Source organism: Ostrea edulis, chromosome 2 (assembly GCF_947568905.1).
Source record: "Ostrea edulis chromosome 2, xbOstEdul1.1, whole genome shotgun sequence".
NCBI lineage: Eukaryota > Metazoa > Mollusca > Bivalvia > Ostreida > Ostreidae > Ostrea > Ostrea edulis.
In genome coordinates, this window is record NC_079165.1 from 109,004,044 (window position 1) to 109,019,475 (window position 15,432).

The window sequence follows — 15,432 nt, forward strand, 5'->3', positions numbered from 1 at the left end:
GTTCACTATTCGTTATCTTCACCTTTCATGCTGTATTCCAATAACGTTTCTCGTATATGAAAAATAAATAAAGGCGACCTAGAATATGAAATACAACACCAGAAATGCTGATATAAAGACATTATGTCCACGTTTTTTTGACGGCTCTCTCCTCATAATCATTATTGGGGAGTCGGAAAGAAGCTAAGAATTTTTACTGCATCAAAATATTAGTAGTTTAAACTAGCGATAAGCATATGTACTATGGTATGTGACTTTACTTGTCCAGTGCTAAAGTTGTGCAATACTAATACGTTTGTAAGCAGTTACAAATGCGAAACATCTTGAAATGGCTGCTAAATCAAAACTAGGCGAACAAAGAGTTTTTCTTTAAATTTACTCTCTGTAATAGTGGGTCTGGTCGGTTCTGCAAACACTGGTATGCATATCTACCAGATAAATGATCAATGGAAATGGCAACAATACTGAATTCAACCTTAAACCCCTTAAGACATTAGGATAGATTCGTTCCCTATATGCTATTTTCAAAGTCAGCTCATAGGTGGTGGTTATCTGGAAGCACGAAAACGAATTTGAAATTCAACTTGTGACCAAAAAATAGTTCCACTTATATTGAGAACTTTAATAAACCATAGAGTCCTTCCTTAATATCCCTGATTCAGAGGCCTAAATGTTTGCAGTTTTGGAAGAAGCATCTCTCCTCATATTTGAACGCAGCTATGTTGTTCCATGTCCAGGAGTCAAGATTATTTTTAAGCATGTATCTTTACTATATAAGCCATTAAGTCATGAGCTATCGATCCTTTGACCCAATGTAGATTGTAAAAGCCCCCCTCTCTCTACGTAATTGTTATATGCTCTGTTATGGCCAATTTAACATTGTACCAAATATTTTTCCGGATTTTTCAGTTCCATATTTTTCCGGATTTGTTTGAATGTTTCAATATCCGGTTTAGCTTGGATTTTACATTTTTTGCGGGTGCACGAGCTTCAGTACAATTTACCAGCCATTTAGATTACTAGTCACCTGTGCTGAAAGCCCTACATTTTTCTATGAGAGAAACTTCTAAGATAGTTTGTTAACCTTAAAATTTTATATCCAAATTATTCTACAAGAGAATTTATGTACATATTGTTGTTAACTGAATGTTTACAGCGTGTTTACTTGCGAAAATGCATTTTTGGTAACATGTTGAGAGTGCACGTTTGTTATAAAATTCATAGCTTTATCGTAACGTTTTCAAAGTATATGATAATATGGTTCATATTAACTTTCATAGTATTGAAGGACATATAATTATGCTGTGAAACTTTTGGTGTGAATTTTTTGTGCACTCTGCAATTTTCATGTATTGATAGGAATGTTTTCCTCTAGCTATTTATGTGTAATATTTTGTAGTTTCTAGGAACATAATTTTTTCACTTTCTTGTCTGATGAAATTGTTTTTCGTACATTATGTACTGTTTTTGTAGAGTACAAGTGTATAGTATTTACAGTAAACAATGTTACTTACTGAGGTTGATAAAATATTTGTTTACTAGGATAACATTTATCAAATGTTAGGTAATTTGTCTTTGGTATGAAATACTTTACTTATTTTTGTTTTTGTATATTTGCAGTAAATCACAGTTGGAGAAGCACACAAGATTGCGACAGGCTATTCAAACTTAAATGCAGAGAGTGGATACAAAACAGCATTGGAGGAATTGAAAGACAGATATGGTGACTCACATGTGATTGCACAAGCTTATGTAAAAAAGCATTAGACCGGCCGGTGATAAAACCTGACTGTGCAAAGACCTTAGATGCATTTGGAATTTTTCTTAGAGAATGTCAGTTTGCGATTGAAAATGTAGAAGCAGCCAGAGTTTTGGAATATGCAGAAAACCTACAACTATTAGTGAAAAAGTTACTATTCTATTTCTAGTGGAAAAATATAGTGTATGATCTCAAAGAGAAGAAACTTGCTGTGCAATTTCATAATCTTGTTGACTTTGTTCGTAAAGAAGCGAATAAAGCAACGGATCCTCTGTATGGAAGAAAAGTGATGGGTACTTTGAATTCAACCAACAAACGCTTACAGGATCACAAGAAATCAGAAACGCGCAAAACTTTGCAGTGAAAACTGATCTTAAGCCTGTCAGTGACAACATTTCTAATCAGACCAAAACGTTGCCGAAAACTTGTACGCTCTCTCAAGGAGCTCATTCATTGGACATGTGTTTGAGTATTACTATTTTACCTTTGAAAGACAGATCTGCATTTTTGAAATCAAATGGTTTGTGTTTTGCGTGCCTGAGATTTGGATATTTGAAAAATAATTGTCGACAAAGGATGTCATGTGCTCACTGTAAGAAGACTCATCCATCCATCCTTCATGTTTATCCTCAACAGACTGAACCAAATACAGTTTCACCAGAACATAAGAACAATGAAACTTTGTTGTCAGCTACGTCGTCTTCTGTTCATATGGGGGCTGGAAAGCAAGCGCTACAAATTGTGCCTGTTCGACTGAAATCAAAGTTCAGTGACAAATACGTTGAGACTTATACCTTTCTTGACTCTGGAAGTAACGCGACATTCTGTTTGGAGAACATTGCTAACGCATTAAATGTCGAAGGGAAGAAAATTAACCTCAATCTCACAACAATGGGAAAACAACAGAAACAGATTTGCTATGTGATTTCTGATTTAGAAATATGCGACATAAATGGACTGAATGTGTTAGAACTACCGCCAGTTTATACACAACCTTGTTTACCTGCATCAAGGTCGGATGTGATTTCATTGGAGGATCTTGAAAACTATGAATATCTCAGTGTTGTCGAAGTTCCTAGAATAGATAGTGACGTTAGTGTTCTGATTGGTGTCAATGTCATACCCAGTGTTGATAATGGACCATTCGCTGTGAAAGCTTTGCTAGGCTGGGTAATAAATGGACCATTGGAAGTTCATCCGAATTCAAGTGATGGAGCATTTAATACATTCGTGTCTGTTAATCGTGTCGATGCAAAACTCATGCCCAATTTGGAGGAACAGATTCGTAATCAGTTCAACCATGACTTTAACGAATGAACTATCGATGATAAGTGTGATCCCTCTAAGGAGGACAGAACATTCCTAGAAAGTGTGTCAAACTCGATTCATTTTGAGGATGGACATTACGTTATTAGTCTTCCTTTCAAGACTCAGAATGTGTATCTACCGAATAACAAGAAACAAGGTGAACAGAGACTGTTATCACTACACAAACAATTCAGTTGTGACATGGACTTTCACAAGGACTACCGTGTATTCGTAGAAAAATTGTTAACAAAGGATATGCAGTAAAGGTACCTGATGAGAAACTTGCTCAGGCAGATGGACGAGTGTGGTACGTACCTCACCATGAAGTACGTCATACCAGAAAAAAGAAATTGAGAGTTGTTTTTGATTGTGCGGCTCGATACCAAGGAACTTCCATAAACGATCAATTACTACAAGGACCGAACTTGACGAATACTCCAATAGGAACGCTTCTTAGATTCAGACAGGAAGGAGTAGTGATTATAGGAGACATTGATAGTATGTTTTATCAAGTCAGAGTACCAATACAAGATGCAAGTTTCCTTATATTCCTTTGGTGGAAAGATGGAGATCCAAACAAACATATTGTCGAGTACCAAATGGTAGTACACTTATTTGGTGCAACATCTTCGCCGAGTTGTGCAAACTATGTCTTAAGGAAGATAGCACAAAATTGTGAGGGACTCTATGACACTCAAGTGACTGACACTGTGCTTAAAAACTTTTATGTGGATGACTGTTTATAAGCAGTGAAAACGGTGCATGAGGCAACATATCTGTTGCATGCATTACAAGATCTTCTCAGGAAAGGTGGATTTCATATTACTAAAAGGATTAGCAATAGCCGAGAAGTTATGAACTGCATTCCATTCACAGATAGGGCAAAGGAAGTTAAAGATATTGACTTGGATAGTGACACTCTTCCTATTGATCGAGTTTTAGGAATTCAGTGGTGTGTTGAGTCTGATGTGTTTTGTTTCAAGATGGACATTAAAAGACAATAATTTGCAAGAAGAGGTATCTTATCCATGGTTAGTAGTGTATTTGACCCCCTGGGATTTTTAGCCCCATTCACATTGAAGGCCAAGTGTTTACTTCAGGAACTTTGTAAGCATCAGTTAGGATGGGATGAAAAGATACCAGAATATCTTGAACAACAATGGAATGAATGGATACAGGATCTTGAGAAACTTTCAGACTTTAAAGTGCAAAGATGTATGAAACCTGTGGAATTTGGAGAAATAAAATCTGCACAGCTACATCATTTTGCAGATGCCAATGAACGTGGTTACGGAACAGTGTCATATCTGAGACTCGAGAATTTCAATGTAGCAGTGCATTGCTCATTCATTATCGGAAAGTCGCGTGTTGCTCCTTTGAAACAGACAAATATCCCTCGATTAGAGTTGACTGCGGCTACAGTTGCTGTTTGAACAGATAAGATGTTGAAGTCCGAGTCGGAAATACCCATAGATGAGACTAAAGTTTGGACTGACAGCATGGCAGTGATACGATACATTAGAAACACTTCATCTAGATTTCAGACATTCGTTGCAAACAAACTTGCGGTGATTCGTGGAGGCTCCATACCATATGAATGGAAATACATCAATACTAAACGTAATCCCGTTGATCTCGCATCAAGAGGACTGTCTGCGAATGATATTCTTCAAGGAAACCATTGGATTACAGCACCTGAATTTCTGTTGACCACAAAGGATGATTGGCCTGAAACACCAAGAGAACTTTCTGACCTGATAAATGGTTATGATCCTGAGGTCAAAAAGGTTAAAGTGAATGCTGTTATCAATTCAAGTGAAACAAGTCTGCATGAGGATTTTTATAGTGTGGATAGACTTATTAACTATCATTCATCGTGGTACCAATTGAAGAAGAGTATCGCATAGATTCTTAAAATAAGGAGGAAATTGTTTCTCAAAGTTCAGCTCAAGAAAAATGGCACTTGTGATAAGCCGCTCTGTGACTATTCACCTGAAACTCGAGATGACAAGTTGTGTTTATCAACTCAGAATTTGCAAGAAGCTGAAATCACCATTTTGAAATTCATCCAGAGAAAGTAATTTGCACCTGATATTGATGAGCTAAAGAAAGGACATCATGTGAAACAAGGTATCAATATCCGAAAACTTGACCCCATTTTTGACAATGGACTTATACGTGTTGGAGGTAGATTACACAGAGCCAATATGCCTTTAGAAACCAAACATCCAATTGTCTTACCCAAGAATCATCATGTGTCAAATTTGATATTAAGACAGATATATCATGAAGTGAAACACAGTGGTAGGAACCATATGCTTTCTGTTTTAAGACAGAAATACTTGTTGATACATGCATCTGTATCCACCAGAAGGCTGATTTCGAAGTGTGTAGTTTGTCGTCGTCAAAGGTCCAAAGTTGGAGAACAGAAAATGGCTCAATTACCAGAGGATCGTTTAATACCTGATGAACCGCCATTTCGACGAGTTAGAGTGGACTATTTCGGCCCATTTGAGGTGAAGTTGAAGAGATGCCATGTGAAGCGCTATCGTGTTCTTTTCACTTGTTTAGCCAGTCGTGCAGTGCATTTGGAAGTTGCGTCATCTTTGTCAACAGATTCTTACATCAACGCTTTGCATCGTTTCATTGCGCGGAGAGGCCAAGTAAAGAAAATCCGCTCGGACAATGGGACCAACTTTGTTGGAGCAGACCGCGAACTAAAAAATGCAATCAATGACTGGAATGTGTCTCAGATTCATGAAGCAATGCTGCAGTGAAACATTCAATGGCAATTCAATCCTCCAGCTGGTGCTCATCATGGTGATGTATGGGAGAGAATCATCAGGACCATAAAAAGCGTTATGAATAGCGCTCTTCGAGAGCAGATTCTGGATGATGATGGACTTAATACTCTCATGTGTGAGATAGAGTCCATTCTCAACAATAGACCCATAACAAGAAATTCTGATCATCATAATGACCTGGAGACTTTGACACCAAATCATCTGTTGCTGATGAGAAGACAGCCAAATTTACCACCTGGTGTACTTGTGAAAACAGACAACTACTGCTGACGTCGTTGGAGCCAAGTGCAGTACATGGCCAATCTATTTTGGCGTCGATGGGTGAAAGAATATTTACCATTACTGGAAGAACGTCAGAAGTGGCATGAGGTGAAAAGGAACCTGAAAGTCGGTGATGTGGTCTTGGTAGCTGATTCGAACGGTCCTCGTAATTCATGGCCCATGGCTATGGTTCTCGAAACTATTCCAGATCGTTTCGGTTTAGTACGTCAAGTAAAAGTGAAAACGGCAACAAACATTTTGACGCGCCCAATAGACAAACTTTGTGTAGTTCTTGAAACAGATGAACCTGATTTGTGAAGTAATTCGGTGACTGAAACTGTTGTAATTGATTTGGAATCTATTATTTATTTGGAACAATTATTTATGATCTGGTGAAGTAACTTATTTGTCATGTACATGTATATATATATATATATATATATATATATATATATATATATATATCATGTATTTTTTAAGTGGATTTTGTAATTGTGTCACATAATGTTCCACAATTAGGGGGCTGGATTGTTATGGACAATTTAACATTGTACCAAATATTTTTCCGGATTTTCCAGTTCCATATTTTTCCGTATTTTTTTAATGTTTCATTATCCGGTTTAACTTGGATTTTACATTGTTTGCGGGTGCACGAGCTTCAGTACAATTTACCAGCCATTTAGATTACTAGTCACCTGTGCTGAAAGCCCTACATTTTTCTATGAGAGAAACTTCTAAGATGGTAAGTTAAACCTGACATTTTATATGCAAATTATTCTACAAGAGAATTTATGTACATATTGTTTGAATGTTTACAGCGTGTTTACTTGCGAAAGTGCCTTTTTGGTAACATGTTTAGAGTGCACGTTTGTTATACAATGCATAGCTTTATCGCTACGTTTTCAAAGCATATGATAATATGGTTCATATTAACTTTCATAGTATTGAAGGACATAGAATTATGCTGTGAAACTTTTGGTGTGAATTTTTTGTGCACTCTGCAATTTCCATGTATTGATAGGAATGTTTTCCTCTAGCTATTTATGTGTAATATTTTGTAGTTTCTAGGAACATAAATTTTTCACTTTCTAGTCTGACGAAATTGTTTTTCGTACATTATGTACTGGTTTTCTAGAGTACAAGTGTATAGTATTTACTGTAAACAATGTTACTTACTGAGGTTGATAGAGTATTTGTTTACTAGGATAACATTTATCAAATGTTAGGTAATTTGTCTTTGCTATGAAATACTTTACTTATTTTTGTTTTTGTATATTTGCAGTAAATCACGCCACCACCACACGCAAACATACACATGTATGCTGTATTTTTGGATCATGCTTGCTAGATTTAAATAAAGTGTGTGTATTTAGAATGGAGTTGACTTTGAACTGGGGGTATCAGTACATGCTCCGTTACATGTTCAATAGTAGAAAGTAGTAAAAGTTATAGGAAATAATGCATTTTCAGTCTTGGTACCATAAACCCATAACTAAGAAATGATATTCTTGCTCGTAATGACTATGAAAGTAGTTTGCAAGTTGCATACCCCGGACTTGTATTGACCCAGTGGTAATTGGAAAGTTGAGAATGCTCATGTTAACATGAAATAGACGAAGACAGACAGAAACATATTACAGTAGAGTAATTCATGAATATGCTTCCCATTTCACTTGCAAGAAAAAGAAGATACATAATGCCTGATGGAAATATATTTTGACGTAATGTAACTCGTATTTTTTGTAGTCTTACGAGATTAAATACGGAAAATGTATACAATTAATGTACGTCCATGAATCATAGGTTAAACATTGACAGAATTCACGTTTAAAACAGAAAAAAGCAAAAGCAAGTATTTCACAAAGTTGCAAATGAGTTTACATTTTCATATTTGTATTTACCTTTCTCTCTGTACATTTGGCTCTGAAAACATAAAAGAGAATCACTTATTTGTTTGTTTGCTCGCTTGTTTATAGTTTCAATCCCAATTTTTGTTTACAAATACTTTGCCCCATTCTTGGTCTAGTTATTGTGACAAATTCGATCTTTGTTTGGTCTTGTGGTTTACATATTAACCTGCAATACAGGTAGAACCTTGTTGTGTACGTGCTAAAATGAAAATGCCATCAACTTTCCTCATCATATAAACCATCTTCGCAAGTCAAGGGTTATTAATTCTTTACCTCGCACTAACCCTTGACTTCAGTCACCAATCAAAACATGGGTTTGCGACAGAGGATGACGTAATACGCGAAAAGAAAATCATCCAATGAGATTCCTTGTTTAAGATGCAAGTTTGGTAAGAGAAAAAACAGAAAGTAAACAATGGTCTTCGTCGGGTACTTTTCTTAACATCTGAACATTGCGTGTTGACTTTATATGTAGCGTAATTAATAATTCACATGTTCGTCCCCTAAATGTTGTAGCTATTTATTAATATATTTCGATTTTACATAACTTGTTCAATTTGTTGAAAAACAATCGACAAACGTACTTGGGCAATCCATTGCTTTCATGCGGCTCGTATTCGAAACTCCGTCGAATTGTTTCGTTAAAAAGATGAATTTGCGAAAATCGATCGACAATCCCAAATTCTACACTGGCACCATGTTGCGGATGCCGCGCCATACGTGTTTGGTTTCGTTTCGACCGATTATAAAAGCCGTTGTCTGAATGGTTCTACGCTACATACTACAAACCAATCATATGCTCCGTCTCGAGCTCATGTTTTGAATGGTGACTGATGTCAAGGTTTAGTGCGAATAAATAATCCTTAACTTGTGAAGATGCATATACATGTATAAATATCTTATCTGCAAATCCATCGTTATGAATTATAATGAAATCAGGTTATTGAGTTCCAATATTGTATAAATAGTGAAGTTAATACAAATCAAAATGGAAAGAGGACATTATTGTCCCCAAACACGAAGATTGGCGAACCAGTAACCAAAAACAAACACAAGTATGTCCAGTGAAACCACCCTGTCAATTAAAATTAAAGTCGTGATTGATATGCAACTTGTCACATTCTCAATCGGAAAGTAGTTCAATTGTTCTGTAATGTCATCAATTTCTTTCAACTGCAAAGCACTTCCGTCAATTAATTTCAATTACAATTACACGTACAATGTTTTCAGCAAATATAACTGGTTTATTTCAAGTTCGTTTAGGAAAATAATGAAACATTTTCAATCCTATAAACCTAGAGTTTATATTGAAATAAAGCATACCTAAAAGACGCGGATAATGAACACTGATCCATAATCATGTAAAGAGGACAAAATTGAGAATGGGGCAAACACGGACACATATAAACATAAGAGGTGGAATCAGAATTCGTAGGTGTAAGCACCCCTTGTTGCCCGATCACTAACTGTCATGAACCATATATCTTGATGAACAGAACACAATCCGCAGTTAGAATCAACGATGTAAGTTTTTGATTTTCTGTTAACACAGCATATGAGAGGTGAAGATAACGAACAGTTCCATTACTCCTATAAGGAATACAAAAATAAAGAGTTGGAAAAACAAGAACCCCTGGACTTACCATATATGGAATCAAGTGCTTAGAAGGAGTAAATATTCCCTGTCGACTGGTCAAGCCTGCCTTGAGCCCTATATCTCGATCAGGTCAACGGGGTAATGCACAGTCAAAATCAGTGTACAAAGAACGACCTGACATTGGTAGAAAACAGGCAAGAGAGCACTTGACCCAATGACAGATTGAATTGGCAAACTAGATCGACCGTAAAATTTGCGAAATGCTGACAAAGTGTTGAAAATTTGTTTGTCAGAAGCCTGTCTTAATTTGAAACCTGTTTATTCGCACAACAAGCTCTCACGTATCGGATCAGTTCAGCGATATAATAAACACCATATCCAGGTGATAATGGAATATTGCTGCATAAATATGGGACGTTGACGATGGAGAAGGTGAAGTTATCCAGTTTTATTTGATTTTTTGGTGATATTCCCTTTTGCATTATCATCTCAATAGATGGCAATGCACACAAATAATGCTGTTTGTGGTATTTTTATGGAAGGGACACACGAATTCCAGTTAATAGAAAGTCAACTTATATTACAAAACATTAATCATTTATATTCTCAAAATATGCTGTGAACGGCATTAACTCCTTTTCCCTCCACTAATCACAATATATGAATATTTCCGAGTTTCATTTTTATTAATTAATGATGACAAAAAGTCAAGTCTTTAATTGATCGTTTCGTAAAGTTGTACGTTTTTGGAAAGGTTCTGTGATCTAAAATTTGCTAAAAGTTATTTTATTAATAATCAGTTCTGTTGAGGCAAATTACGTTTGAACCCCCTCTTTCCCACCAGTTATTTTCATGAGGATTAAGGATGAGAACATTTACTGGATCCTGCAATGCATTTTCCTTTTGAAGCAATATGTCATTTTGGTGTTGGATTGTTTTTGTCAAATTGCGATTTACTATTTTTATGACAGAAAACATTAAGTTTTATAAACTTATGTAATTAATGTATGCTTTGAAAAACCTATTCAGAGGCTTTGGAAGAAGCAAAATTACATAATTATCCTACCGAATAACAATTGATTTCTTATAATGCTATATATTCATTCAAACCAAAATCGTTATTCTAATAAAATTCTAAACTTGGTTTTAATTTTATTATTGATGATGGTAAACTTTTTATACAAAACTATCATAATAGTGCTGTTTATGACATAAATTAGGTGCAATATTGATTTGAGGGTTTGTGGGGTTTTGGAGTTTAATATAAGTGTGATAATTCAAATTTATTCATCACACCGACTTGGTATCAAACATTGTTTTAAACTGAAAATGTGATTTTAAAGAACTGTGTATTTGGAAAAGGAACAAGTTTGAGTATTACGGTGAAGATAAGAAAGGGAGGCGCATCTCATCAATCCCATAAAAAAAAGAAAATTAAACAAATTAAAAAAAGGCAAACACGGACCCCATGTCATACCAGAGTTGAGATCAGGTGCCCAGGAAAAGTGAGCACCCCGTGCTGTCCGGTCTCACCCGTCGTGAGCCCTATATTTTGATCAAGGAAACGGAGTAATCCATAGTCAAAATTAGTATGTAAAGAACCGTCTAACAACTAGTCAACAGGGGATGCTTACTACTCCTAGGCACATGATCCCACCGCTGGTATATCCAGAGGTCTGTTTTTGCCCAACTCTCTATGTTGTACCCCTTAAAGGAGTTTTGAGATTGATCATTGTTCGCTGTCTTCAAAATCGTGCAACACGTCAAATAGCATTTGACCTAATGGCATATTGGTATAAGATGGATTATAGAATGTGGAATTAAAGTCAAGTTCTTCTAAAATTTGGTTATAAAAAGAGCCTTGAATACAATGTTGTGACGGGCTTTGTAAGCTGGAACCAATGCATATTCCTCATGTAACCTATGCAAGGTGAAGATAACGAACAATAATCAATCTCGTAACTCCCAAAAGCAATACAAAATAAAGAGGTGGGCAAACACGTACCCTTGGACCCTATGTAATACTTTTATTACTTTACTAAACACAAAAGGATAACTGGTTCTTTATCTCCACTCCATTCAGATAAAGTTTTTTCTTCATATTATTATATCGCGATACGCAGTATTTGATAAAATTCATAGGTAAAGTTTTATCTCGAATTGAAATGTCGGGACTCTTTATATAAATACGTGACTTTAGGTCCTTTTTACATCTTTAGTAATGACATGTCCATCTTGAGTATTGTTGAACATTTTTGAGGATTTTCTTTGCGATACTCTATATGAAAACACTGTTTATTTCGTATTAAAAAGAATGGATGCAATGATCAAGGTATATTTGTAGGAAAATACAGGGCATCCACTTGAACTTAAAAGATGAGGATATACAAGACTGAACTCTGTATGACCAATAATTTTGCTTAAATTGATATGACACCTATTCCTTTGTTAGTAAGTCTAACTTTATGGAACTTGGTAAAAATTGTTAGTATGTTTTGTTTCCTCTCTGGAGGTATTGTTAGAATTATTATTTGTCCAATTTTGAAATGCAAACAGCTAAACTCTGTAATAATTCAGACAATAAATATATGGGTTGAGCGGGAAGTGGGGGTGATGGTTTATAGACTTGCCTGGTGGTTTGGTGCAAATTCAGTCCCCATTCCGAATATATATTCCTAAGCTTTGATATGAAAGGAAATGCTAGTAAAACTCACCTGTCAAAGCATTCGCTGGTTTTATATCTTTATACCTGTAAGAAAAAGAACAATTCCAGCAAGTATGAAACATTGAACTTTCAAGGTCGACAATGAATATGATTGATACACAGTACAGAAATCAGACGTACACTTGTCATTTTTGTAATATTAAAGATTCTGTCATCTTGAAACGATGTTGACGATGAAACATTAATTTCAGCACTGAAGATACATCATGTTTTATACGTTGAACTCATGACTGATATAAATTTGACCACGCTGAAACAACATGGGGTATCAAAATCCTTTCAGCTTTGATATTATGCTGAAAAATTGATGTATATTAAAGTTAAAATGTCTAGAAATTTTAAAGTTCAAAGATATATTTTGACAATTTTCTTTACATCTATTGTTTTCGGTAAAATAACTATATGATTTGGTTATGCTACAAAACTTAAAAAAAAATAACTATATCGATTGATTTCGTGGGTATTATAAACAGGTTAAGATAACAAACATTAATCAATTTTAGAACTTCTACAAGAATTACAAAGTTAAAAGTTGGGCAAACAGGAACCCCTCGACGTACAATAGGTGGGTTCTGGTGCCTAGGAGGAGTAAATATCCCCTTTCGTATTGTCACATCGGGTGTGAGCCGTACATCCCGACCAGGTAAACGGAGTAATCCGTAGTCAAAATCAGTGGGTAAAGAACGGTCTAACAATTGGTAGGAAACATCCCAAAGAAAATGTTACTCAGTGACAGGTTATATTGGTAAACTATGCCGTTTTCACAACCATAGAATTTTCAAAATTCTGAGATAAAATGAAAATCTTTTAATCACTTTAACATCAACTTGTCTCTCAATAGCCTACATGTACCTTAATTTAAAAAAAAAATGATTATGCACAGAACATGCCTGGCATATCGAATCAGTTGAGAGACATAAACACTTTTTGAGGGTACTAATAGAATATTGCTACATGGATATGGGAAAGTTGATGGTAGAGAAGCCGAGGCCATCGTGGTTGTCACACAGTTGAGTTGTTAGTTTGCTATTAACACAAGGTTCAATAAAATATCAAAGTGTGTAGGAAAAATTGAAGACTTAGTTCGAGTTCACTGGAATATATGGAATAGACATATAAATGAAAATGATTATAATAATAAATGAAACGTCCACTATATATCTAAATGTCGAGTTGACATCAGCAGCAAGATATTTTTTCTTCTCATAAACGCTTTTGAATTATTTCTGACTCGTAGAGTAAAAAACCAGGTCACCTAATGAAGTAGGAAATTCCAAGAGTCTGTGGGAATCCATGATTACCAAACACTACGAAGCTATTGTCAATGAGGTTTTCCAGCATTTTTATACCCCCTTCAAAGAATAGGGGTAAATGGCTTTGCGCCTGTCGGTCGGTCGGTCAGTATGTCGGTTGGTTGGCCACATGTTGTCCGCTCCATATCGTAAGAACCATTCACTTGATAGTAATAAGATTTCATCTGTGGTTTTTCAGGTCAAAAGGTTTAAGGTCAAGGATAAATCTACTCTGGACATAAGAATATTATGTCCGCTCAATATCTTAAGAAATCTTTCCTTGACAGACATTAAACTTAGTACAATTATACATTGTGGGGAATAGAGGACACCTATCGATTTTGATGTCATATGGTCAACGATTAAAGGTCAAAGTGGACATAGGAATATACTTTCCGCTCAATATTTAGAGAACCCTTTGTTTGACAGACATCAAATTTGGTACACTGGTACAATTCAAAAGATGACACCTATTGATTCTGAGGTAACGTGGTCAAAAGTCAAGAGTCAAACTGGATATAGGAATATACTACCCGCTCAATGTCTTGAGAACCCTTTGGTTGACAGGCATTAAACTCGGTACACTGGTACATCTTCCGGAGAAGATGACCCCTACTGATTTTGTGTTCACATGGTCAAAGTCCAGTGTGAAACTGGACATAGGAAGATAATATTCGCTCAATATTTTGAGAACCCTCTGCTTGACAGACATCAAACTTGGTACACTGGTATATCTTGAGGAGTAGATGACCCCTATTGATTGTAGAATAAGAGATGTTTAACAAAATATCTTTGAATGACTGACTACTATATATGAATAGTCCGGTTTTTTTCATTTTGTTGACGAAATAATTGTCTATGATTTTAAAAATCTAGTATCTAATTTATTGTAAAGAATGATCGTAACACAGTATGTTTGGATTTTCTCCTTTACAACTGTTAATGGTTTCGTGAGGAGCAAATATAGGGGGTTGGTAGAACATCTACTGGATGAAACGATGAGTCTATATTTTTAAGTGTTATATATTTGCATTTATTTATAAAAAAAAAAATGTCATTAAGATAAACGTTGATGCAAAATCAGGGGTTGGACGTTATAAATATTTTATATGCACTAAAGGGAACAAAATTCACCACTACATGTTACCTAAAATGGTCTACTTCCTAAACTTTTGCCTTATATTCCTTCAAAATCCTTCGTCAATGGTACAATTTTTATCGACCCCTCTAAAGCAATGCCGAACAATCTACAATACGTGCATTCGGTTAAAGTTTTACTTGTTACTCGGTTTAATCCCTTTTAGTGACAGAAGTTGATTCTGATGAAGACAGGCGAAGATAACGAGAAGTCATCAACGAAAGGTAAAGATAACTAACAGTGATCAATCACATAACTCCTATAAGCAATACACATTAGATAGCTTGGCAGACACGGACCCCTGGATATACCAGAGGTCGGATCAAATGCCTAGGAAAAGTAAGCATCCCCTGTCGACCGGTTACACCCGCCGTGAGAATCTCAAGTCATGTAAAGAAGACCCAAAAAATACACCAGAGATGGGAACATGTGTTAAGGAGGAGTAGCGTTCCCTTTTGGCCGGTTACTAGTCATCGTGAATCACTACCCTGATCAGGTAAATAGAGTAACCCGCATTTAAAATCAGTATGTAATGACTATTTCAGCAATGGATATTAAACACGTTATAGAGCAGTCGACCAAAACAGGTTATCTTTGCAAAAAATAAAAGACAATCATAACTGCCAGATATTTTGCGA

At 35.7% G+C, this 15,432-nt stretch overlaps 1 protein-coding gene across 1 annotated transcript in view; it reads right to left on the minus strand.

Annotated features, from left to right (window-relative positions):
• The window catches only part of LOC125667447 (hemicentin-1-like), a 65,538-nt gene that overhangs the window by 13,495 nt on the left and 36,611 nt on the right, over positions 1-15,432 (minus strand). The window contains exons 8-9 of the mRNA XM_056156021.1: positions 12,354-12,388; positions 8,034-8,055 (exon numbers count right to left, since the gene is read on the minus strand). Coding sequence (XP_056011996.1) covers positions 8,034-8,055; positions 12,354-12,388 — 57 coding nt within the window. The remainder of the gene's footprint in view (positions 1-8,033; positions 8,056-12,353; positions 12,389-15,432) is intronic.